Source organism: Hemitrygon akajei, chromosome 15 (assembly GCF_048418815.1).
Source record: "Hemitrygon akajei chromosome 15, sHemAka1.3, whole genome shotgun sequence".
In the NCBI taxonomy this organism is placed as follows: domain Eukaryota; kingdom Metazoa; phylum Chordata; class Chondrichthyes; order Myliobatiformes; family Dasyatidae; genus Hemitrygon; species Hemitrygon akajei.
Window position 1 is genome coordinate 54,416,912 of NC_133138.1, and position 27,480 is coordinate 54,444,391.

At 40.3% G+C, this 27,480-nt stretch overlaps 1 protein-coding gene across 5 annotated transcripts in view; it reads right to left on the bottom strand.

The window, feature by feature from the left end:
- The window catches only part of unc5a (unc-5 netrin receptor A), a 607,644-nt gene that overhangs the window by 148,063 nt on the left and 432,101 nt on the right, over window positions 1-27,480 (bottom strand). For all 5 annotated transcript variants that reach the window (XM_073067589.1, XM_073067590.1, XM_073067588.1 and 2 more), the window contains one exon: window positions 24,757-24,937. In XM_073067589.1, coding sequence (XP_072923690.1) covers window positions 24,757-24,937 — 181 coding nt within the window. The remainder of the gene's footprint in view (window positions 1-24,756; window positions 24,938-27,480) is intronic.

The window sequence follows — 27,480 nt, forward strand, 5'->3', positions numbered from 1 at the left end:
ATATTCCTTATATTGGCAGCCCAATAGTAAAACCTAAAAGTAGGTAGGGCTAATCCACCCATCTCTTTATTTCTTTGTAGGTGAACTTTACTTAAACAAGCTTGCTTATTATTCCAAATATAAGATGTTAAAATTGAATCTAAAGAATCAAAGTAGGTCTTAGGAATAAAAATAGGTAAGGCCTGAAAGGAGATAGAAAAGGCATGTAAAAGTGGCAAAATTGCAAAGATCATGGGGGACTTCAATATGAAGATAGATTGGGAATATCAGGTTGGTGCTGGATCCCAAGAGAAGGAACTTGTAGAATACCTATGAGATGGCTATTGAGAGCAGTTTGTGGTGATGGCCACTAGGGAAAAGACAATTCTGGATTGGATGTTGTGTAATAGGATCTTAAGGTAAAGGAACCTTGGAAGGCAGTGATCATAATATGATAGAATTCACCATACAGGTTGAGTGGGAGAAGCTAAAATTAGATATATCGTTATTACAGTTGAGTAAAGGTAACTGCAGAGGCATAAGAGAGGAGTTAAACAATGGGGACACTAGCAGGGATTTTGCTAATGCAACAACAGCTGGAACTTCTGAGAGTAATTTGGAAGATGCAGGATTAGTTCATCGCAAAGAAGATGAAGCATTTTAAAGGGAAAACTGTGACTGACAAGAAACCAAGTCAAAGACAGCATAAAAGCAAGAGAGAGGATATACAGTATCGCAAAAAGTAGAGGGAAGCTTGAGGATTTGGAAGCTTTTAGAAACCAACAGAAGGCAATTAATTAAGCAATAAGGAGAGAAAAGATGAAATATGAATACGTATAATCTAGTTAATAATATAAATGATACCAGATTTTTTTCAGACAGATAATCAGTAAAAGAGAGACAACAATCGATATTGGACTGCTAAAAATGATATTGGAGATCAAAGAAATAGTCGACAAACTCAATAAGGATATTGCATCAGTCCTCATTGCAGAAGACACCAGCAGCATGCCAAAATTCAAGAGTGTCAGGGGCATAAGTGAGCGAAGTTGCTATTTCTAATAAGAAAGTGTTTAGGAAGCTGAAAGGTCTGAAGTTGAATAAGTCACCTGCTCCAGATGGACTCCACCCCAGTGTTCTGAAAGAGGTTGCTGAAGAAATTGTGAAGGCATTAACAGTAATCTTTCAAGAACAAGTAGATCTGGAATTGTTCCAGAGAGCAAAAAAATTACAAACATCACTTCACTCTTTAGAAGGGAGGGAGGCAAAAGACAGGAAATTATCAACCAGTTAGCCTGAAATCAGTGGCTTTCAAGATGTTAGAGTTCATTATTAAGGATGAAGTTTCAGGGTACTTGGAGCCAATGACAAAATAGGCAGAATTCATTATGATCTCCTTAAGGGGAAATCTTGCCTGACAAATCTTGAAATTCTCTGAGGAAATAATGGTTGGGATAGACATAAGAGACACAGTGTAGATTTTTAAAAGACCTTTGGCAAAGTGCCATATATGAGGTTGCTAAACAAGGTAAGAGCCCATGGTATTACAGAAAAGAGGCTAGCATGGACAGAAGATTGGCTGACTGGCAGAAGGCAAAAATAGGGAATAAAGGGGCCTTTTCTGATTATCTGTCCATGCCTAGAGGTATTCCGCAGGGGCCTCTGTTGGGTCCACTTCTTTCCTCAGTGTATGTTAATGATCTGGATGATGGAATTGATAGTATTATGGTCACGTTTGCAGATGATACAAAGATAAACAGATGCACAGGTAGTGTTGAGGAAGCAGGGAGGTTGCAGAATGACTTAGATTAGAAAAATGGGGAAGAAGTGGCAAATGGAATACAATACTTGAAAGTTGTAGAAAGAGTAAAGGTATAGACCATTTTCTAAATGGGGAGTAAATTCAGAAATCAGAGGTACAAAGGGACTTGCGATTCCTTGTGCAGGACTTCCTAAAGCTTACCTGGCAGGTTGAGTTGTTTGTAAGGGAAGTAAATGCAATGGTAGCATTCCTTTTAAGAGGACTAAAATATAAAAGCAAGGATATAATGCTGAGGCTTTATAAGGTATTGGTCAATCCATATCTGTAGTATTGTGAGTAGTTTTGGACCCCATATTTAAGAAAGCATGTGATACCATTGGAGAGAAGGTTTAAAAGAATAATTCAAAAACTGAAAGGGGTTGTGTATGAAGAGCATTTGATGGTGCTGGGCCTGTACTCACTGGAATTTAAAAGAATGAGAGGGGATCTAATTAAAACCTCTGAAATCTTGAAAGGCATAGATTGAGTGGACATGGAGAAGATGTTTCCTGTAGAGGGAGGTATCTAGGACCAGAGAACACAGTCTCGGAATAGAAGAACATCCATTTAGAACAGTGATGAAGAATTTCTTTAGTCAGAGGGTAGTGAATCTCTGGAATTCATTGCCCACAGATGGCTGTGGAGCCATGTCATTCAATATATTTAAAATGGAGGATGATAGGTTCTTGATTAGTAAGAGCATCAAAGGTTATGGGGAGAAGTGAGGGCAAAGGTGTTGAGAACAAAAACAAATCAGCTGGAATGGTCGATTCTGCTCCTACAGCGTTCAGATTAAGCCCCATTTGATGCTGCTGAATTATAAACTTAGACAGACAGCATAGCGATAGTCAAGGCATAGCTGGCTGAAAAGGCAGTCAAAAGGACTGTTTGTGAATCTTCTCAGAGTTCAAAAAACAGTCCAAACTATTAAACACTGATTAAAATAACATTGAAATGGAGCATGTAAGATAAAATTTGTAAAACTCATAGAATAATTTAAAACTTACAAATGAATTCAAACTATTAAAGCAAATTAAATTAAATTATATAGTTATTGCTTATTTATTATTATTATTATTATTATTATTATTATTATTATTATTATCATAATCATCATCAACTTCTCTTTGGGAGCAGTCTTCCATTGATTCTATTGTGTTTCTTGTATTACTGGAAAATGAATCTCAGGGTTGTATATGGTGACATACTGTACATGTACTTTGACCATCAACCAGCTCCCACAATGACCCATGAAGGAGGACATGAGTAAATCCCTTAGTATCAAAGAGGTGTAGATGGCTTTCAAGAAACTGAGGAACAACAAGGCCACTGGGCCTGATGGAATTCCAGCAGAAATCCTCAATGAAGGTGGCACAGAAGTTTCAAATCATATTCATGTCCTACTTGTCAAGATCTGGGGCAAGGAGAAGATTCCAGCTGAATTCAGGGACGCCCTGATTGTCATACATTTCAAAAAAGATGACAAAGTTGACTGCAAAAACTATAGAAGCTTCTCCCTCCTCTGTATAACAGGAAGGTACTCACCCGAATTTTATGTGATCAGCTTTTGCCACTGGCAGAAGATCTCCTGCCTGAGTTTCAGTGTGGCTTTCGTTCAGCCAGAGGAACATCTGACATGATTTTTACAGCACGCCAATTGCAGGAGAAATCCAGGAACAAAATTTCCCAATTTATATGGTCTTCATAGACCTTACCAAAGCATCTGGCTCTGTAAATCGTTCTGCCCTTTGGCAGGTACTGTACAAAATTGGGTTCCTGAAGCAATACCTCAAGATCCTGCAGCTCTTACACAATAACATGAGTGCAACAGTCATCAGCAACAGTGGCTCTGAAATAGTTCTTTTTAAGGTTGAGACAAGGGTCAATCAGGGATGCATCATTGCCTCAATTCTTTTTGCCATTTTCATGGCAACCATTCTTCACCTCACAGGCCAAGAACCACCCACAAGGAGTCCAGATGGGGGGGCTCTTTAACCTTAATAGGTTCAAGGCAAAGAGCAAAGTGTCAACTACTTCCAGCATGGAGCAATATGTAAGTGACAATGTCATCGTAGCTCACTCTGAGGATCTGCAATGCATAATGGATGCTTTTGCCAGAGTATACAAGTTCCTGGGATTTGATCTAAACATCAAGAAAACCTAACCTTCTCAAGCTCCCAAACCTCCAGCCATCCAAGTTGACAACATCCCTCTGGAGAACACTGATCATTTCCCATATCTTGGCAGCCTTCATTCTTCAAGAGCCAACATTGACCTTGAAATATTTGCAGAATAGGCTGTGTGAGCGGAGCTTTTGCCAGGCTGAGAAAGAGGGTTTTTGAAGAGTGGGATGTCAAGACCAACACTAATCTTCTTGTTTATAAAGCTACAGTCCTCCCCTCCTTGCTATATGGAGCGGAGCCATGGACAACATACAGTAGGCACATAAAATCCCTAGAAACCTACCACCAAAGATGCCTCTGAAAGTTTCTGAGAGTTAGCTGGAAGAACAGGCGTACTAACTCCAGCATCCTGGAGGAAGCTAACAGTACCTCCATAACCACAGTCATACCTTAACACCAATTGTGATTGGTTGGCCACATCATCCATATGCCTGACTCCCTAAACACCTCCTGTTCGACCAACTCAAGGCTGCAAAGCGCAATCGTGGAGCACAGAAAAAGCAGCTCAAGGACAATATCAAGACTCAACTGAGGAAGAGCCACATCAACCTGAGTGGATGCAAGAAATTAGCACAGGATAGGGAAAGCAGGAGAAGGACTGTCTATGAGGGGACTGCACAGCTGGATTAATACCTCCACTGTACTGCTGAGACTAAGCAGCTTCAATGTAAGAAGAGACTGGGAAAGGCCCAACCAGCTACATCCACCACCACTTCAGTGACCTCCACTTGTCAACACTATAATAGGACTTATGGATCATGGATCAACCTCCTCAGTCATCTCAAGACTCACAAGTGACCAGATTTACCACCAGGAGAAGAATCATTCTCAACTACGAGATGATGATGATGATGATATACTTTGATAATAAATTTATTTAAACTTTGAAATCCAAAAATACCAATTCACACTTTAATCCATCACATAAATGGATCAATTAGAACACCTGCTTTAGGTCCTACCAGTCACAGATTGTTTAAATAAGATTCTTCTAATTAATTTGTGAATTACTGCAGTTTCATGCTTAATCATTAGTCTTCATGAAGAATCCAGTGGCAGACTGCAATGATGAGAACTTCGGTAAACAGCTGCCAGAAACTTTGGGATTTCCACATCTCGTAAACTTGTTTGGGAATCCCAGAATGGTTGACACTTATGCACATTAATTTCCAAATTTCCATATCATATCTGGGCCAATGTATTTCCTCATTTGATAAATTCCAGTATTGTATATTCTTATTTCATAAAAAAGTCAAAACCATTTTACTTCTAGTGAGATACACTATTGTTTGCTGTATATATAAAGAGCACTGTGATTGCTTTATTGTTGAGGCTTTGCTGAATTTTATCACAACAAATCGCATAAATTGTTCATTTTTAGTGATCTGAAGACAACTCTAAAATGACACCACCTGCTGAAATGTCTGACACTGTTGTTCATTAATATCATATTGACTAATAAACAGAATTTGAAAAGTCACTTTCCGGGAGTGAATTAACAGCTTTTCAAACACTCAGGAAAAAAAACATGTTCCATTTGTAAGCAGCAAAATACATTACTCCCCAAAGCATGAGGCAATAAAAGAATGTGATGTGAATAAATACTGACACAAAAGGCTGAGGTATTTGTTTAGTGTTGAACAATATAAATGAGTCCATTGAAATCATACCACATACTACAATATCACTTCCCAGTCACTGAAGGGAATGAGCAACCAAAGGAATGATTCAACCATATCCTTTCAGTGTTTATTTCAGACAGACAATGCATCTTTCTGACTTTATTAACGTATATGTCGAGATATTATAACATGTTTGATTAACAAAATTATGGTTGATGCTAATAGTACTGTTGTTAACAATAGTTTACTGGACAGCACACATAGGTCTGAGTCTGAAAATAGTGAAGACAAATGCCATTGCAAAAACACAAGCTCAGAAACTTAGGCTGGGCTGATACTCGCAGAGCTAAGGGAGGACTGCATTGTCAGCAATATTCTATTTGGTATGATTTTAGATCAAGGATGCGTCCATTTTCCCAGAATGGTGTAAAGGAATATTTGACATTATTTTAAAAGCAGAGTAATTACGGTACTCTCATTCTTCAGGATAATATTAATCACTCTACGTCATTGTAACAAATTATTGAATCACTATGATATTGACGTTTGTAGAATCCTTCACTGTACAATCTGTCTTCTGGTTTTCTACATTCATAAAGTGGTCACACTTCATATATGATATAATTAGGTGTAAAGTATTTTGGGATGCTCTATAGTGGTAAATAATGCCATATTATTGCAAATTCTTGCTTTCTTTATCAAGTTAATATCTAGACACTGGTTAGCCTGAAGACTATGAAAGGGAGATGATGGTTTTCATACAAATTTGAAGAACCTTGACTGGTTAAATTTTCATTACCATTGATGTTTGTAAAATACCCTGCCATACCTAAATGGAATCCTTTTGTTATCCCGCATTTTTTCAGATATTATTTGGTTTTTCGATCAACTCACAAATGTGATCAATTTTTAAAATCATTTTCATGTGTCTGTTTTTTTGCCTTACAATTGCTCTCATGTTTTTGGTAATTAGTTTTTTCTCTCGTAATCCCTGATTATTGAAAGTTATTAACAGGGTTGCTGCCAACAGCAGTGTTTTACAGGTAAATGTAATATTTATAAAACTATCAGACATAGACAAAACCATTGTATTCTGCAAGGCAATATGGCAATATTTTTATGACCTTGTAATGTTTATAACCTATTGCAATACAGAAAGATTTTCTGATATTGCATTTATAAGACCTTCCACATTGCATAAGAAACAGAAAAAAATCATTTCTTTCAAAGCCTAAAGCAATGTTAAATCTTTCAAATTACTTTATCTAGCTGCCTTAGTAACATTGAACTGATACACAATTTTCAGAAATAAAACATTTGCTTTTTGCTTAAACTCTGTTTTTGCTATTTTTATCAATTATTAAGCCATGATCGCTTATTAACTATTTTTTCCAGATGAGACTCAGGCAACCTTGCTGTTTGATCTTTGTCACTCCCTGTTATTTTCTTTCTCATTTAAAATAAACTATTGCTGCCAACTGATGGGTTAAAATGACTTGGGAGCAAAGCTTTATTTAATATTTAGATTTTTCATAGCCTCCTGGGCTAAGGGGCTCCCTTTAAGGTAATTTTACTTAGTTTCAAATTGAATGTGTAAAATACAGATTGATGGCTTTGTGCTTGGGAAACTGAACAATGAACAGATGTAAGATTAAGGCATGGTTCAGCTGAACATTTAAAGCTATGATTCTATCCAAAGAAAGCTTTTCGTTGGAGCTGGTATGTCAGCTCCTTCTGAAATATTTGTGGCAAATATATGTTTTATGGAATGATGGTTTACTCTGTCTTAGGAGCTTTCAGGTTGATAAAGCAAAGACGGTGGATGTATTCATATTTGTCAAAACATCAGAAGAACTAAACCTCAGTGTGCTGTGAAGTGCACAAGTGGAAGGCCGGAAGTAGAAGAGATACCAACATTTTTCACTGATATTGAGGGCCACTTTTAACCTTTTGGGAGTGTTGTGCTGTTGACAGTGAAGCTGTTTCCAGTAGTCTTCTAAAGAACACTGCTACCTAGTGGGCCTGGGTGACTTCTACATCCTTCTCTTCCTGAGGCACCAATGGAGATACATCAACGAGCCTTGCAATTAATTTCAAGTAATAATCATAGTGATAGATGGATTAACCATAAAGTTGGTAGTTAGGTGTTGCTCCCTCATAATGACAGCTGTTCAAAGGAGTGGCTATTCAGACTTGCCAGCTTCGCTGCATTCTAAGATGCTTCCTTATGAGGAGGTTGCACATTCTCCCAGTGACCAACTGGATGTCTACCAATTGCTCCAATTTCCCCAACCTCTCAAAAATCGATGGTTAATTAGCTATTATAAAAAATGTAGGTATGCAGCCAAACATAATAGGGGATATGACAGGCAAGTGAGAGAAAGGTGGAGGATGGACTGGTGAGAGATCTATTGGGAAATGGCATGGAACCAATCGATTAAATAGTCTCCTTCTGTGCAGTATTAAGTAATACAAATGTATGACATACATTGTTATTGAGCATACACACAGGAAAGAGGCCCATTATGGGAACCAATAATTTTATAGGTGAGTAGCAATAGCTGGAATATGCATGTACTTCAGGAGGCATCCTTGTGATTATGTGGAGATATTGCAGGTGCCTCAGCTTCCTCCTACATCCTAAAGATGTTCACATTAGTAGATTAATTAGCACTTGCAAAATGTCCCCAGTGTGTTGGCGAGTGATAGAATGTGGATAGAGTTCATGGGAGTGTGATGAGAATAAAAGGGGATTAATGATAGTCAGCATGCACTCTATGGGTCAAAAAGCCTGTTTTATACTTTATGTCTATCTGGCATCATTCCCTGCACCTGTGCCCTCAGAAATCTGTATTGCCTGACCATTGCTTTGTACTTTGCATTTTGTTCTAGAATGGGTAAGAATGAATGAATGAGTGAGAGCTGTCCACTGGTGGATGCAATGCTCTCTGTGAGGCTGCATAGGAAATGGGCTGTGCCAAACTGAACAATGAGTGAGAACAGCACTGCAGCTCATAGCTCCGGGTCGGATCTGACCACGGGCACTGTCTGCCTCATCTCTCCCTGACCGTCTCTCAATGCTCTGATTTCTTGCCCTGTTCCAAAATTATAGATTGACTGGCTGTTGTAAATTACCCCTTGGTGTAACTTAACAGCAAAAAAAGGCAAAGTGAGTTGTGAGAGAGAAAAATAGCTGAATAGGAAAGAGGGATACAAAATGAGGATGAATGGACTCTCAAAGAAACCAGCATGTGCCCAACTGTGTGAATGGCTTTTGTGTAATAATCATGTGTCAAGATAAATGGGCAGAACTGTTAGTTCATCTATGGATGGTGTTGTGAGGGAACATGTAATAGTGAATTTTGGACAGGTAGTGTACGAATAGAAGTGCTTTAAACCACAGGATGTAATTAAACCAGCATTTGTGATCAATTTTCATAATCTGATTGTGGCCATAAACCATTTCCTTCATTGTATTCAGTCACAACTTTCAACAACTTTGTTTTAATCATGTTTTCTTGGTGAGAATGACAGATTTCTTTCCTTCGATAATGGGGAAGGCATGTCACCGTTGCATTCAACTGCACTCATAAATAATTACCCTGATGTCGCTGGGTGCTGCCCTTGCTCAATATGTATCATTAAACATGAAACCTTCAGGTTCCTACTGTGCATTTCTACATTCAACTGAGACCATGTGGCAGGGGTGTATCACTCAACTGCTGTGTAGTTTGGAGACTGGCAGCCAAATCCTATTGGTTGTATACTTTCAATTTCTCTTGGCAAAGGAAGCCTTGGGTCTTACAATGAGCTATATTAAAGAGATGTATCATGCCTTAACAACTGTTAAATAATATGAACACTTTGAATTCCACATTCTATGCGCTGACACCATGCAACATGATTTATTTTTTAAATCCTTAGGTCAAATGCAAAATTAAAAAAACCCTGGATGCAAAAAAATTCTGCAGAATTAGAATACAGTTTCTGAGTTTGAAGAGGAATTGTTTGCCTTTTTGTAAATAAAAGATTGGCATTAATGGTAGCATTTTTGCAAGTAGGCTGTTACTTGCAGTCTCCCCCAGGACTGATACTCTGCATCATAAATATTAATCATTATAATTATTGAAAGGGGAAGGGTGTGCACAATATCTTTAACCTCTCACTTGGCAGTCTGAGGTACCCATCTGCTTTAAGGAGGCTTCAATTATACTGGTGCCTTAGAAGATAGTGGTAACCTGCCTCAATGACTATTGTCCAGTGGCACTTACATCCACTGGGATGAAGTGTCTTGGAAGGTTAATGATGGAAAGTGTCAACTCCTTCTTGAGAAATGACCAGGATCCGCTCCAGTTTGCCTACTGTCACAACGGGTCGAAGCAGATGCCATTTCATTGGCTCTTCATTCAACTCCGGAACATCTGGACAGTGAAGATGCATCATCAGGATGCTCTTCATTGACTACAGCTCAGCATTCAATACTATTATCCCCTCAAAACTAATCTATAAATTTCAGGACCTGGGCCTCAATACCTCCTTGTGCAAATGGATGCACGATTTCCTCCCTCTTAGTTTGGATTGGCAGCAACAATCCCCATCAACGCAGGTTCACCACAACACTGTGTGCTTAGCCTTCTGCTCTACTTGTTTTATACTTATGATTGTGAGGCTAAGCACAGCTCCAAATACCATGTTTACCACTGTCAATGGTATCAAAGGTAGTGACATATCAGCATATAGGAAGGAGGTTGAAAATCTAGCTGAGTGGTGCCACAACAATAATCTCTTACTCAATATCAGCAAGACCAAGGAGTTGATTATTGACTTCAGAAGGAGGAAACTGGAGATCCATAAGCCAGTCCTCAGCAGGGGATCAGTAGTGGAGTAGGTCAGCAACTTCTTCAGTGTTATCATTTCAGAGGACCAGTCCTGGGTCCAGCATGTAAGAGCAATTACGAAGAAAACACAGCAGCGCCTCTACTTTCTTAGACGTTTGCGAAGATTCGGCATGTCATCTGAAACTTTGACAAACCTCTATGGATCTGTAGTGGAGAGTATATTGACGAGTTGCATCATGGCATGGTATGGAAACACCAATGCCTTTGAATGGAAAATCCTACAAAAATAGTGGATACAGCCAGTCCAGCACGTGTAAAGTTCTTCCCACCATTGCGCACCTCCAGTGCTGTCATGGGAGAGCAGCCTCAAGGACCCCCACCATCTAGGCCATGCTCTTTTCTTGCTGCTATCAGGAAGAAGATACAGGAACCTAAGGATGCACATTGGTCGATTGCCAACCCTGTTGGGTATGGTCTTTTATTGAGCCCATTGTGTTTCTTGTATTTACTGTGAGTGCAAACAAGAGAGTGAATATCAGGGTTGTATATGGTGACAGACTGTATATGTAGTTTGACAATAAATTTACTTTAACTTCGAAGCAGATTGGAGATGATATATAGACCCATGCAAGTATCAAGAACTTAGATGAGTAAAATGGACAATGGAGTGACATGGACAGGATTGGGGGAAATACCTCAGATCTGGCAAATGCAGTTTGAAATAATACAACTTTATGTTAGGCACTACTATATATTTGCATACTATACAAATGTCTGTGAGTTGTATGCTATTCAGGAGGAGAGAGATCTAGGTATGACAGAAGTTTTACTGGAATACTGTGCAACGCAACAGAAGCATTCCTATGCAGGTCTGGGTGAAGAGCTCTAAAAAGCAGCAAGTTTTTCAACAGGAGTCGTTCATTGGAGCACTGTGCAGACACACCAGGAGCATTCCCACACAGGTCCAGCGAAGAGTTTTTTTAAAAATGCCGTCTTTATAAAAGAAAGGTACCGCCTAGTGGAGCGGCAATCGTGGGAATGGTCTTCGCTGGAGTAGTCTTGAGTCAGATTAGTAAATCTTTGGTTCTACAGGGCTTTGGTGAGAACAGGTGGAGGCAAGGTAAGAAGGTAAGTACATTTGTTATTTCTTATATTTTTTTTCTTATTTAACCCCCGAGACAATAGGGAGATAGGTCTTCAGAGCCAGTGTTCTGTTCTGGGTGCAGGATGTGGGATTTCCAGGAGACTTCCAGCCTCCCCAGTGGCCACATCTGTACCAGGTGCATTGAGATGCAGCTCCCTAGAGAACCATGTTAAGGAGCTGGAGCTGCAGCTTGATGAGCTTTAGCCTGTTAGGGCAAGTGAAGCAGTGATAGAGAGAAGCTACAGGGAGGTAGTCACCCAACGCTACAGGAGAAAGATAAATTGGTGATTGTCAGGAGAAGGAAGAGAGAACGGCAGATAGTGGAGAGCACCCCTGTGGTCATCCCCCTCAACAATAAGTACTCCATTTTGAGTACTGTTGAGGGGAGACCCATCTGGCCCTGTGGCTCAGAAGGGCAAGGAACTGAAGAGGATAGTAGTAGTAATAAAAGACTCTATAGTCAGGGAGACCGATAGCCGATTCTTTCTGCAGACCTGAAAAGGATGGTAGTTTGCCTCCCAGGTGCCAGGGTCTGCAATGTTTCTGAATGCATCCACAATATCCTGAAAAGGGAGGGTGAGCAGCCAGACATCGTGGTATATATCGGTACCAACAACATAGGTAGAAAAAGTGAGGAGGTCCTGAAAAAATAGTGAGAGTTGGAAGGATGCTGAGAAGCAGGACCTCAAGTGTAGTAATCTCAGGACTGCAGCCTGTGCCACGCGACAGTGAGGATGGGAATAAAATGAGGTGGCAGATAAATGAGTGGCTGAAGAATTGGATTCAGGTTTCTGGATAATTGGGGCTCTTCTGTGGTAGGTGTGAACTGTACAAAAGGGACAAGTTGCACTTGAAACCAAGGGGTACCAATATTCTTGCTGGTTTACTAAAGCTATGGGGAGTGGTTTAAACTAATATGGCAGGAGAATGAGAGTCAGTATGATAGAGCTGAGGATAAGTCAGCAGGTGTACAAATAGATGATGGATGTACCATGACGATGATGGATGTAACTCCACCTGAACCATGATAGGACCTGGATCATAGTGAATCCCATACTAGGGCTGTGGATAGGTCTTTAAACAAAATAGTAAGGGAGAGGGTTCAACATTTTGGGGAAGTATGGATATAGCAAAAAAGAAAAGTGTAGATAAAGATAAATAAAAAGCACAAGATAAAGAAAAGTAAGAGTGGAGTGAAGGAAAGTCAAGTGCAAAAGAGTAAAAGATTACAAGATTTTAAAAGCACAATGAGCATAAGGGAACTTAATTTGAATGCCCATAGTAATCAAAACAAGGTCAGTGAACTTGTGGCACAATCAGTACAAAGGGGTATGGTTTCGTGGCCATTACAGAGACGTGCTTGCAGGGTGGAGAGGATTGGGAATTAAATGTCCAACGATATCATGTAACATGGAAGGATAGGCAGGAAGGTAAGGGAGATGAGGTAGTGCTCTTAATTAAAGATGAGATCAGGGCGATAGTAAGAGACAATATAAGATCTAACGAGTAAAATGTTGAATCTATCTGGGTAGAGATTAGGAATTGTAAATTGTCAGTGGGAGTTGTTCATCTTTGATTAGCCATCGAATAATAACATTACAGTGGCACATACAATAAACAGAGAAATGTCTGAGGTGTGTCAGAATGGAACAGCAATTATCATGGGGGACTTCAACTTGTACATAGATAGGGTGAATCAAGTTGGTCGAGGCAGTCTTGAGGAGGACTTCATAGAATGTATTCATGACGGCTTTCTTGAACAGCATGTTACTGAATGTGCTACCTTAGATCTGGTCCTGTGCAATGAGACAGGTAAAAATCAGTGGCCTTGTAGTTTCTCATACAAATGGAGGGTGCAATAATTCTATCTAAAACCAGTGTATTATGCCAAAACAGTGGAGGCTACAATGGGATGAGGGAGGATTTGGCTAGTGTAGACTGGGAACACAGGCTATATGGTATGATGGTTGAGGAACAGTGGAAGACTTTCAAGGAGATTCCTCACGGACCTCAACAAAAGTATATTCCAATTAAAAGCAAGGATAGTAAGGGTGGAAAGAGCCAGCCTTGGATAACTAAGGAAATAAAAGAAAGCATCAAACTAAAAGCTCGTGCATATAAAGTCACCAAGAGTCATGGGAAACTGGAAGATTGGGAAAACTTTAAAAAGCAACAAAGAACCACTAAGTGAAAGAAAGGGAAGCTAGATTATGAAAATAAACTAGCACAAAATATAAAAACTGATAGTAAAAGTTTTAATAATTATATAAAGCAGAAAAGTTTGGCTAAAGTGAACAAAGGTCCCTTGGAAGACATAGAGGGGGTACTTGATATAATGACGAATGACTATTTTGTGTTGCTCTTCATGGTGGAAGACACACCTAATCTACCAAAGATGGATGTTACGGATGCAATGGGAGATGAAGACTTCGATACAATAGCTATCCCTAAAGAGATAGTGCAGAGTAAGCTTGTGGGCCTGAAGATAGATAAGGCCCCTGGTCCTGATGGAATGCATCCCAGGATACTGAAAGAAATGGCAAAAGTTACAGTAGAAGCTTTGTTGATAATTTATCAAAATTCTCTGGACTCTGGGCAGGTCCCATCAGATTGGAAGACACCACTGTTCAAAAAAGGATGTCGGCAAAAGGCAGATAACTATTGGCCAGCTAGTTTAACATCTGCAGTTGGGAAAATGCTTGAAGCTATCATTAAAGAAATGGAAAGAAATGGACCATCAGGTAGACGCATCATGAATTCAGAAAAGGTAGGTCCTGTTTGACAAATTTCCTGGAGTTCTTTGAGGATTTAATGAGTGCAATGGATAGAGGGGAACAGATGAACATTATTTTCTTGGATTTGCAGAAGGCAAGGTACAACACATGAGGCTGCTTAAGATGAAATCCTGTTATAGGAAAGATACTGGCTGCCAGTGACTAGTGGTGTTCCTTAGGCGTCAATATTGGAACTGCTACTTTTCACATTGTCAACAATTTGTATAGTGGAATTGATGGCTTTGTGGCAAAGTCTGCAGATGATACAAAGATAGGAAGGGGGTAGGTAATGCTGAGGAAGCAATGCGATTGCAGCAGGACTCAAATTGGAAGAATGGGCAAAAAAAGTGGCCGATGGAATACAGTGTTACTACCAGTTTTTGGTAAAAGGAACAATACTGTGGACTATCATCTAAATGGGGAGAAAGTTCAAACATCAAAGGTGGAGAGGGACTTGGGAGTCCTTGTACAAGACTCCCAGAATGTTAATTTATAGGTTGAGTCTGTGGTAAAGAAGATAAATGCAATGTTGGCATTTATTTCAGGGGAAATAAAATACAAAAGCAAGGAGATAATGCTGAGGCTTTATAAGACACTAGTCAGGCCGCAGTTGGAGTATTGTCAACAGTTTTGGGCCAAGTATCTCAGAAAAGGATGTGTTGTCATCAGAGAAAATCCAGAGGAGGTTCACGAGAATGATTCTGGGAATGAAGGTATTAACATATGAGGAGCATTTAGCAGCCTTGGAATTTAGAAGAATTTGTGAGGATCTCAAAGAAGCTTGCAGAATGTTGAAAGGACTAGATATGGTGGATGTGGAGAGGATGTTTTCTATGGCATGAGTATCCAGAACTAGAGCGCACAACCTGAAGATTGAGAAGTGACCTTTTAGAACAAAAGTAAGGATAAACATTTTTGGCCAGAGAGTAGTGAATCTGTGGAATGCTCTGCTACAAACTGCAGTGGAGGCCAAGTCCGTGAGTATATTTAAGGCAGAAATTGATCGTTTCCTGATTGGTCAGGGCATCAAAGGATATGGCGAGAAGGCAGATTTTTGATGTTTAGTGGGATCCGGGATCAGCCATGATGAAATGGCAGAGCAGACTCGATGGGCTGAATGGCCTAATCCTGCTGCAAAGGCTTATGGTCTTATGGTTAATATCTTAAGATGTACAAGCATCCTGAAAAGTGCCTCAGAATAAACTCAGAGTTCAATATATATTTCCATGGGAACAAATAAATAAATATTGTACAATAGAACTTCTTGCAATGAAGCGTGATGCAAATGCAAAAGCGTGAATTAGCCACTGCTCTCAACTGCATATTTCACTTATTTTCAATGGAATTAGTACATTGTGGGGGGGGGGGGGTGGGGAGTTGGGATTAGGGTTGGGGTTGATTCCTGTTCTTAGGGGATGATAGCGCAGGGTAGGGTAGGCAGGGAATTGGGGAGGTTCAGAAGGGTCTCTGCTATGGTCATCAGTGAACGTGTCCAATTCTAGACAATCTCCAGTAATTGTCAAGTTCACGTTTTCACTTTGAGCTGGGCTGCTCGTTAGCATAGTGGTTAGTGCCATGATATTATAGTACCAGCGATCATAGATTGGGATACAATTCCTGCTGCTGCCTGTCAGCAGTTTGTACGTTCTCACCATGTACAGGTTTCCTCCCACATTCCAAAGATGTACATTTAGGGTGATTGAGCTGTGGACATGCTATGTTGCTGATGGAAGCATGGTGACACTTGCAGGCTGCCCAGCACAATCCTTGCTGATTTGATTTGCCTCAAACAATGTAATTCATGGAATGTTTACATACAAATGTGACAAATCAAACTATTCTTTCATCTTTAAACATCTTTAAACTGACCACAGGATAGACACCAAATTAAACACTTTAGTTACCGCATCAGAAGTAAGGAGTTGGACTTTCTAGTTAAGCTTAGAATGAAGGAATTTGATTTCAAAGATTCCATGCAAGTATTCTTGTATGTTGTATTCCAAAGATTTTGCTGCAGAGATACAAGATACATGAATATTTCATTGAGTCATAAATCTATATGGAAGTAATGGTAGTTTGAGAAATATGATTGCGCTCAATAGAAGTGGACCTATAGCCATTGTGGGAGGTTTCACCAGCTGTGTGACAGGAATAATAAGTTTCACTTCTGAGGATGAATGGGATCTGAACTCTGCTTGAAAATGTGGGGGAGCAGCACTTTTATGTCCTTAGAAACAGATGTGTTCTTGAAGTGCCGTAATATACAAGGTGATGGTCTTTTTTCAGCTGGATGGACAAGAGTAACTAAATTGCCTTCTCCTGTGCCTAAGCACCTACAATGTGAAAGGAAACAAAATACAGGAGGATAAATAGGAGGCTTTGGTCAAGTTTTTTTAAAATCTTGCCTCCTCCAAAAGTGTTCATATGGAAGGGCACTGATGAGAGTGAGAACTGTAAAAACTGTTTTGTGACCACATGCAACAAGATTGAAAGACTAGTCAGCAATTTGCACACTTTAATCTTTTTACCTTGATGTTTGTTAAACTTAGGACAAGGAAACTTAGGACTTATCCCAAATTTCTGTATTGTCATGAAGATTTAAATAAAATTATTTGATGTTGATTCTTATGTAATATACAAAAGTAGGAAGCAGTTAAAGTTAGGTTGCTCCTTCTGGTTACTTCCCTTGTATTGCATTCATTTATGTAATCCCAGGCTCTACAATAAGCTGGGTAACATGTGCACCAGGCATAGCATAGATATCAATAGCAATGACTATTTCTTTCATCTCAGGCTTCTTGATAGAAATTCCAAGTGCACATTTGATGCTGACAGTTTTCCAATAGTATAGCCTGCATTGCTTTCTTTCTTTCTTGTATCCGTCCCATTAATACTGCAGCTGTAAGAGAGGCTCTGAATGGGTGATGTGCAAAGTGTGAATCATCTTCTAATTCACCAAAACCTTCCTGCTGTCTACAAGGCCTGTGTAGGTGCACTGATAGAATATCTTCATTTGCTGGGATGAATGTGGCTCCGACAAATTTCAAGGAGTTCAACACCACCAAGGATAAAGAAGCCAGTTTGATTGGCATGATATCATCCATCAATGACACTCTTTAGATACAACATACTATCATAAAATGGACTGTGGGAGTACCTTCCTTGCACAATAGCAGCTGTTCAAGGAGACAGCTCATCACTACTTTCTTTAAATCATTAGAGATGGACAACAAATGTTGGCTTAATCAGCAATACTCACAATAGATTTTTTTATATAAAGTTTTAGTTTAAACTGTTTTTATTGTAACATGCAAAATATTCCTCTACTTTTGTCAAATGTTAGTTTTTCCTGGCTTTATAGCAAATGACTTTTAACAGTGAAGGAGGCAGTAACAATGAAAACTCATTTGCAAATACAATTCAAGTATTTTTATAACCTACCACTTGAAGATCCAAAGATTGCCAAATCCATTACAATCTAACATACATCTGTTTCCTTGCTGTTGATGTGTTTATTTTCCTGATGTGATGTTCGGCATCTGGTAATAATTTGGTTCTCTGGTGTAAAGTGGATTGCATTTGAATAATAGAAGGATTGTGATCATTGGTCTCCTCATGATTACCTCACAAAGAGCTGATTAAGAAGAGGCCAAATCTCATCTTACTCATTTGTAACCAGGGTACCTGTCTGGTGATCAATGAACTTAATATTGACTTTTAAGTGCAGGACTTGTACAGTTTCTCCAGGGATTGCATTTAGCCATTCATCATAATGATTCGCTAACATTAAAATACCTCACAATTATTACATCAGAATATCATTGATTCTCTTTTAGCTTAAGCAGAGGGTGACAATAAAACTTGCAAACCTGGCTGGAATCGAGAAGTGAAGGACCTAGCTTATTAGTCTCAAGTATCCTGATCTCTAGCAGCAAGCTCTGAGTGATAGCAGGGGTCATACTGAGGAAGCCCCACTCTGAACCAGCTGAGAAAGCTTCCACAGCTGCTTTCGGAAATTATACAAATGGAATTTAATTTATACCAATTAGCCAGATGCACACAAGATGCTGAATGTGTAAGTGTCTTTATGCATCATAGCATATCTCTGATATTCAAAGATGTCCAAATATTATTAAATATAAAGTAAGTAATTTTATTAAGTTGGAACTTAATTTTAAATCATAAGTTGAAATATTATTGGATTTATTTAAGAAAAGGAACTTCCCTTTTGCTTCATATCGGCAACCCCACATTGGAGTCTTTGTGGCTCAGGTTTTATATTCACGCAGCAGACTTAGGCCCCTCAGCTATACAGTCCGCACCAAAGAGCAAGCTCCCATTTAGACTATTACCCTTCTTTTATTTTAATTTGCCCTGCCATCCCATCAATTTCCTGTAGATTCAATTGTGCACCCATAAGCTAGGGACAATTTACATCAGTCAACTTGCACATATTTGGTATATTAACAGAACACCTGAGCACACAGAAGAAAACCATTAGGTTCAAGAATCACACACAAAATGCTGGTGGAACGCAGCAGGCCAGGCAGCATCTATAGGAAGAAATACAGTCGAAGTTTTGGGTCATGACCCTTCATCAGGACTAATGGAAAAAAGAGATAGTCAGAGATTTGAAAGTGGGAGGGGGAGAAGGAGACCCGAAATGATAGGAGAAGACAGGAGTAAGAAGGATGAAGCTAAGAGTTGGGAAGTTGATTGGCAAAAGAGATCAAGGCTGGAGAAGGGGGAGCATCGTAGGATGGAAGGCTTTGGAAGAAAGAAAAGGGGAGGGGAGCACCAGAGGAAGATAGAGAATAGGCAAGGAGTTATTGTGAGAGGGAAAGAGAGAGAAAAAAAATTAAATTCAAAATTAGGGATGGGTTAAGAAGGGAAGGAGGAGCATTAACGGATTTAGAGAAATCAATGTTCATGCCATCAGGTTGGAGGCTACCCAGAAAGAATATAAAGTGTTGTTCCTCCAACCTGAGTGTGGCTTCATCTCGACTCAAGGATAATGTATAAACTCCACACTGACAGCACTATAGTTCGGGACTGATTTGAAGTCACTCGAGCAGGATCAGTAGTGGCCCTGTTGTGTCTGGTGTTATGATACCAGCCCCCTCCTTTGTGAGAATTGCAAGAGCCCTAGAAAAGGGGGGTCAATGACCCAAAAGAGAGAGAGAGAGACAGGCTGAATGGACACAGGAAATGGAAAGACATTCCACTGGGACAAAAGCTGGTGACTGTGGCATTGTTCTCAGGAGACACCTGGGAACTGCAGACGTGCCAACTCGCAGGGACATTGTAAAGCCCTCGGGCAAAGTGGGCTGGTTGAGAGAGAGATTGCATCACCTGCAACCTGATTGACACCTGAGATCCCGTGAGGCAGTATAAAGAAGGGTCTGAAAGAGGACGACCCTCAGACGCACCAAGGAGACACCAAGAAGCACGATACCGCTTCCCATGGGAACGGGAAGCCATTTTGAAATAAGCCACGTGCGTTAAATTCCGAATGCGGGGTTTGTGGCTGGAACCAACGGAAGATCGCTTTTAACTAACAACGGGGAAGATCGCTCCCCTGATTCCACGGATGTTTTGGGGCAAGTTTTTCCGTTTTATCTCTCTCTCTCTCCAACACGTGAAACCAAAAGCCTGCAGACTTCAGAGTGACTCTTTATATTTCCAATTGGACTCAGTATTATATACCCTAGACAACGAAAGAGCTTATTTCTGATTGATTATGGTTACACCGGTGTTTTAGATTGAGTTTTGACGATTTGAATGTTTTGTATTAACCATACGTTTGTGCCCTTATTGAATAAAACTTTTGAAAATAGTACCATTGGACTTCAACTGACGTATCTATCTTTGCTGGTAAGTGAAACCCGTTACTGGTTTCCGTAACAAGTGGGGTTCTCGTCTCGGGATTTGACACCAAAAAGGGGGAGGTCAGTCAATCGGGATTGTAAGTCAAAAAAAAATAATTTGGATCTGGTACGCAGGTAGCCAGACAGAAAAACCAGCAAAGATGGACGTGTGTGAATTTATGCTAGAGGTGAGCACCAAAGCAGACTTGTTAAATTTGGCGAAGGGGTTAGAGGTGGAAAACGAGCAGAATCAAGCTGAGAGGCAAAGACAGCATGAAATTCGGATCAGAGAGTTAGCAGCAGCCAAGAGAGCGGCAGCGGGGAGAGAAAGAGAGAGGGAGGAGCTAAGGAGAGAGCGGTTTAATGTTAGTCGGGAGCTGAGAGTAATACCTCCGTTCGAAGAGACGGATGTTGATAGTTATTTCTTGTTTTTTGAAACGGTGGCAGCTATGATGCCGACCCGCAGACTGGCGAGTGCGGTGGCCCCGCCCCTAGAGACCCAAAGCTATCGCGCATGCGCGGTCACTCGCAGCCTGTCGGAAAAAGCGGCTGAGAAAGAGGACAGTTTAAATGAAGCCAGTTTTGATCTGGCCAAGATGTTTTTACCGACCCTGTACCATGAGGGTTCCGAGGGTGGTAAAACAGAAAGCAGTATAGTAAAAGGGGGTAAGGGAGAGGAAATAGCCCTGCCCTTAGTGAAGAGAAAGGTCCTAGAGGTAGGAACTAAAGTTGAGAAACGGATAAAGTTGTTAAAATGTCCAGAGTTGGACATGGTTAATCTGTCTGGTTTGGCAGAATTGTTTGAAGAAGTTCAGAGTTCTAAAGGTGTTCTCGATGGTCCCGAGAGTGAAATGAGGGCAGTCTTAGAGAGGAAGGGTATCCTTGCTGTGGAGAAGTCAGCTGAAATGGCCGAGGAGGTTGTTTCAGCTCGCAGGGTTGCGCCTTCCCCAACGGGGGGCTGCCTAGAGAGTAACTGGAAGGATCGGGGGACGTTAGAATTTGAAAAAGGTACGGGTATTGAAAGCCTGGAAGGGGCCAATGTCCCGTTTGAGTGTGTCCAAGATGGGGGCGCACGTGGTGCTGAACCTGGTAACAGAGCTCAGGGGAAGTCTGAGGTGTTTGATTCAGGGGGACGGGGCGGCCGTCCTCGTGAGTCAGATAGACCTGGTTCGGGGAAAAAGGGGTTAACCTTGGGAAGTGTGAGTTCCCAGAGGGTTGTCCAGAAGGGGGTCTTCAGAGTTAATGTGGAGTTTACGAATGGGGAGATAACTGTTGTTGTGGAGGGAGACGGGAAATCTGTAATTCCCAAATCAAAGGAAGAAAATTTAATGTCTGGATTGATGTCAGAAGCAGCAACCAGGCTGCAGAGACAATGGCTTGGTAACACGGTGCCTGCGAATCAATTACAGGTTGATTTGGAATGTAAAGGTGCCCCACACGCTATTGTTATTCAAGAGGGTGCTGTGAAAAGGCAGAATTTGAAATGCTGTCTGAACAAAGCGAGATCGCTTGCGGATCTTAAATTGGAAACTAATAGCATGACGGGTCCTGAAGAGAAAAACGACAAATGGCCTAAAATTAAGGAATTGGGTGGTCTAAGTTTGGAACACGCTGATAAAGTAACTCCTATGAAAGGAGCGGGCGAAAGCTTATTTCGCCAGGGTGCCCAAGATTGCCACGAGGGAATTAACCGGAAAAAAGGCGAGGGTTAATGGGGGCGCGATTTTTAAAATAGCAGAAGCCGGTTTTAAGGGATTTTTGACAAAGTATGTGAATAATAAAGACAACACCCATGGAAGCTTGACTGTTAAGTTTGAAAGTAGCATAAAAATTTGTCTTTTGCATGAACCTTTGTAGATGTATGTAAGCTAAGATCACACCTCCTTAGTTATGTTGCCGAAGAAAGCAAATAAATAAGGTGGTTATTGAGCTGAAGTTTGATGCTACCAGGCGTTAGTAGGGCACATGAGGTTAAGGTATTAAAAAAAAGGGGCACTGTACTTGTTAACTGTTTAGATGCTGACTTGAATGTATAACTGTATTACTCTGTATTAGATTCAAAATTTCTGTAAGACTGTACCACTCTGGGTTTTAACCGCTGGTAAAAACCTTTTTAAGAGGGGAGGTGTTATGATACCAGCCCCCTCCTTTGTGAGAATTGCAAGAGCCCTAGAAAAGGGGGGTCAATGACCCAAAAGAGAGAGAGAGAGACAGGCTGAATGGACACAGGAAATGGAAAGACATTCCACTGGGACAAAAGCTGGTGACTGTGGCATTGTTCTCAGGAGACACCTGGGAACTGCAGACGTGCCAACTCGCAGGGACATTGTAAAGCCCTCGGGCAAAGTGGGCTGGTTGAGAGAGAGATTGCATCACCTGCAACCTGATTGACACCTGAGATCCCGTGAGGCAGTATAAAGAAGGGTCTGAAAGAGGACGACCCTCAGACGCACCAAGGAGACACCAAGAAGCACGATACCGCTTCCCATGGGAACGGGAAGCCATTTTGAAATAAGCCACGTGCGTTAAATTCCGAATGCGGGGTTTGTGGCTGGAACCAACGGAAGATCGCTTTTAACTAACAACGGGGAAGATCGCTCCCCTGATTCCACGGATGTTTTGGGGCAAGTTTTTCCGTTTTATCTCTCTCTCTCTCCAACACGTGAAACCAAAAGCCTGCAGACTTCAGAGTGACTCTTTATATTTCCAATTGGACTCAGTATTATATACCCTAGACAACGAAAGAGCTTATTTCTGATTGATTATGGTTACACCGGTGTTTTAGATTGAGTTTTGACGATTTGAATGTTTTGTATTAACCATACGTTTGTGCCCTTATTGAATAAAACTTTTGAAAATAGTACCATTGGACTTCAACTGACGTATCTATCTTTGCTGGTAAGTGAAACCCGTTACTGGTTTCCGTAACACTGGTTTAACATGCCACAGTATCCAAGAGCATTAAAATACTGTGGCATCGTAGCAAGATGGAACTCAGTCACTGGAGTTAGATAGCATATGGGTGGAGGTGGATGACTTGCTTCCATTTAAGTAGTTGTATGCCAGCGAAGCTATTTGGAACTGTACATTTATCAGCAAGGTCTGGGAGAAGATGTCTGAACTATTGGAGGAACAATTAAAGGTCATCTTCCAAAAGTCAATGAAGATAGCCCCCTGTTGTGATATAAACCTAAAAGACTTGCAAAAGTAAGTGAAGATAAGTACAACTGCTTTAATTAAGCAAGTCCTATGTTAAATTATGTTCAATAAACTAATTTATCGATTATTGTCACTGACTTAACAGGTTCGTGTTTGGAGAAATTAGAGCAACAGATACTGTAACATGATTGACATAATTATCCAAGTCAAATCAAGAGATAGCTATTATATGGATCTCAGGTTATACAGTGTGAGTCAGCTGCCAGAAAGGAAAATCATTTTGATGGATTTTTGATGCAGCCATGATTGAACAATCAGAGAAAGTATCAAAAGCAGACTCGGATTCATTACACTCATTGCTGATTAGAAGAACCCAGATTATATAAGGGTTTACCACATATTTAAGAGGACTCTCAACGTTGTAGCTCAGCTGAGAGAGTTCAACATATTGGCTTAGATATTGTGATTGTGGTAAGTAATTGTGGTAAGAAAATAGTTATGAGGAATTTCAACAATAATTGTCATATTATTAAGTGCAGTATACTTTGTACTGGGGTTCTTTTTGATAAATGGATATCTTGTGCATTTATGACTGAAGAGTGCCACAATTTCATGTTCCAGAAGCAAAGGATATTCTTAACTGAGGTGATGAGAACAATTTTAGATTTTAAATTTATGTACTATTCTTGTGAACATTTTAAGAGATACTTAAGAACACTATGCTGGCCTGTATATTCTGTTCTGAGAGATTACAGCAGCACACAATGTTTCACTGTAGATCACCCTTGTAAATTGAGTGCCACTGATTGGGTATACTTACATATCTGAAAATGTGCTATCATAGACGGAAGGTTGGTTTGAGGTAAATCAACACGGAACATGGAACATGGGGTTTCGACGGCCTGAATTCTGAGGAGTAACTAGGATTATTGGAGAAAATTAGACAATGGAATAAAAGGGAATGTGAGGTGACAGTGTAGGGCCTAAGCCTCAAATGGCTGTGGTGTTGAAGAGGTGAAAAGATATTGAGGGGAGATGGTGTTTGGGAGTTTCTGAAGGATCAAATCGGACAATGAGAACTTCCTTGAGGGTCACAATGCAGCACTGTGTTGTCAAAACCTGGTCATATGAAGACTGCCCAACCATTTCATGTAAAATGATATTATGTGAGATTAATATGGAAAGTGTGTCAGAGTATAGTGGTGAACCACTGCCAAGCTGTAAACTAACCAAGAAATGCACAATGCTGAGTAAAAAGATTATGAAGCAAATTAAATTTCTTAAATGCTTACTTTCAATTACCATTATAAACATTGAAGTTCCATTCTAGAGCAAAATACCCATGCTTGTTTTATGTAAGTAATAAACAAAGATCTAAAATCTTGTTACCATATGTTGTTACAGCAGCGGTTGCACTTCTCCTTCTGGCTACAATGTTCTTCGCCACACAGGTGTAATTTGCTGTGTCAGATAATCGAGCCTCTTTGATGATCAAATTATGATCCATGGTGATGTAGAAGTTAGGATCTCGAGTTGGGTCAATTAGCTCTTCATTCTTCAACCATTCCACCTTTCAAATACAAATTAATTACAGACATTAAGTGTAAATTTAACAAATCTGGATTCCTAGTACTGTGCTTTATCCAAAAGGCTCAGGATTTGGAGAAACGGCTTTGAGTTCAGACTACCTAATTAACATCGTTTCAGATGTCTAAACATTTACTTCCACCACAGGATTTTTTGAATCATGTGAATTAATGTAAATGAGACTTAAGTTTATTATTTTTAAAGATCAAAACACTGGTACTGTAAAGCCCTGGTTAAGAACATGTTTTATTGTATTTCTATTGCTATGCTGTGAGCTAATTGTATTTTATCAGGTTTTTTCTGCAAACACGGTGTGTTCTGTTAGTTAAGCTTCATAGACTAGTGTTTTGGCTTTGATTAAGATAAGGTGTGTTTGCTCAGCCTTGGAATATTCTGTCAGCCAATAGGAAGGATGCAATGGAACATTCGAAAGAGCCAAGGGGAATCAGATTTCTGAGGGTCTGGTTTGGGTTTCTTGAAATTATATTGATGATTTGGAAGAGGGGACTGAGTTTAACATAGCAAAATTTGCTGATGACACTAAACTGAGTGGAAACACAAATTGTACAGAGGATGTTGTGAGCCTGCAGAGGGATATAGATAGGTTAAGTGAGTGGGTCAAGTTCTGTCAGATGGAATACAACATTAGTAAATGCGAGATCATCCACTTTGGAAGGAATAATAGAAGAGCAGATTATTATTTAAATGGTGAAAGATTGCAGCTTGCTGTTTTGCAGAGGGACTTGGGAGTGCCTGTGCATGAATTGCAAAAAGTTGGCTTGCAGGTACAAAAGGTTATTAAGAAAGCAAACAGAATGTTGGCCTTCATTGCTAGAGGGATCGAATTCAAGAGCAGGGAAGTCATGTTGCGACCATACAGGGTACTGATGAGGCCCCACCTGGAGTACTATGTGCAGTTCTGGTCTCCATACTTGAAGAAGGATATACAGGCTTTGGCGGCAGTGCAGAGGAGGTTCACCAGGTTGATTCCAGAGATGAAGGGGTTAATCTATGAGGAGAGATTGAGTCATCTGGGACTATACTCTCTGGAATTCAGAAGAATGAGAGGGGATCTTATAGAAATATACAAAATTTTGAATGGGATAGATAAGATAAAAGTTAGAAAGTTGTTTCCATTAGTAGGTGAGACTAGAACTAGGCAATTGCCTCAAGATTCAGGGGAGAAGATTTAGGATGGAGATGAGGAGAAACTGTTTTTCCCAGAGAGTGGTGAATCTGTGGAATTCTCTGCCCAGGGAAGCAGTTGAGGCTTCTTCACTAAATATATTTAAGATACAGTTAGATAGATTTTTACATAGTAGGGGAATTAAGGGTTATGGGGAAAAGGCAGGTAGATGGAGCTGAGTATACAGACAGTTCAGCCATGATCTTATTGAATGGCGGGGCAGGATTGATGGGCCAGATGGCCCTCTCCTGCTCCTATTTCTTATATTCTTATGTACATAGTATGATATTTTGTTGAGGGTACTACATGATCCAATCTTCATTGTGAAGTTAAATGAAAATGACTAGAATGAATGGATGGGGCACATGGTCAGCAATTTTTGTTCTGGTTTCCTCAATGTACAAAAGTAAAAAGTAAATTTATCATCAAGTTACATATGCAGCCACGAAGCTCACTCAAAATGCTGGAGGAACCCAAAGGATCAGGCAGCATCTGTGGAAAAGAGTAAACAATCGACATTTCAGGTCGAGATCCTTGAGCCTGAGACATCAACTGTTTACTCTTTTCCACAGATGCTGCCTGACCTACTGAGTTCCTCCAGAATTCTGTTTGTGTTGCTTTGGATTTCCAGCATCTGCAGACTTCCTCATGTTTGTAAGTTTCATTTTCTTGTGGGCATACACAATAGATCTAAGAAACACAATAAAATCAATGAAAAACTGCACCCAACAGGACAACAGAACAGGATGTACCCTGCCACACAAAACAGAGAAAATCTTCTGATCAGGTGCCGCACCCATGCATTTGACATTTTGCGGCATTTCTGTTTGCAGTGAAAGGATCCCCATTATCTGAGGGCTTCCCCTACAGAAGTAGGCTTTTGCATGACCTGCATGGAATTGCCTTTCTCCAACACAAAGGAAACATCCTCAAGCAGGACACAGTGAGATCAGCTTTGAAATTTAGTTATCAGCTCACCTTCAGATCTGCCACACAATCCGATCCCATCAACACCAAGTAACAACCTTTAATTCACCAGCTCCAAATCCACTATTAAATAATGATCAGAGGCCTCCCATCCCTTCCCACCATCACTCAATGCAAACAACCATCCATTGCTCTTTCCTTGCCTTCTGATTCATGGCCCATCTCCTCACCCAACTACCTGGTCTCTCTCCTTCGTGATTCCAAAAAGATTTAGTCACACACTAGGATTTTCTTTAGGTTCTTTGAATTGAAATAGCATTGATTGTGAAGAGTTTACCTTCAGCAAGGGTGAATCAATACCATTCAATGCACCTTCAACTGTTTTATACCTGAGCATCAAACTCAAAAGCAAA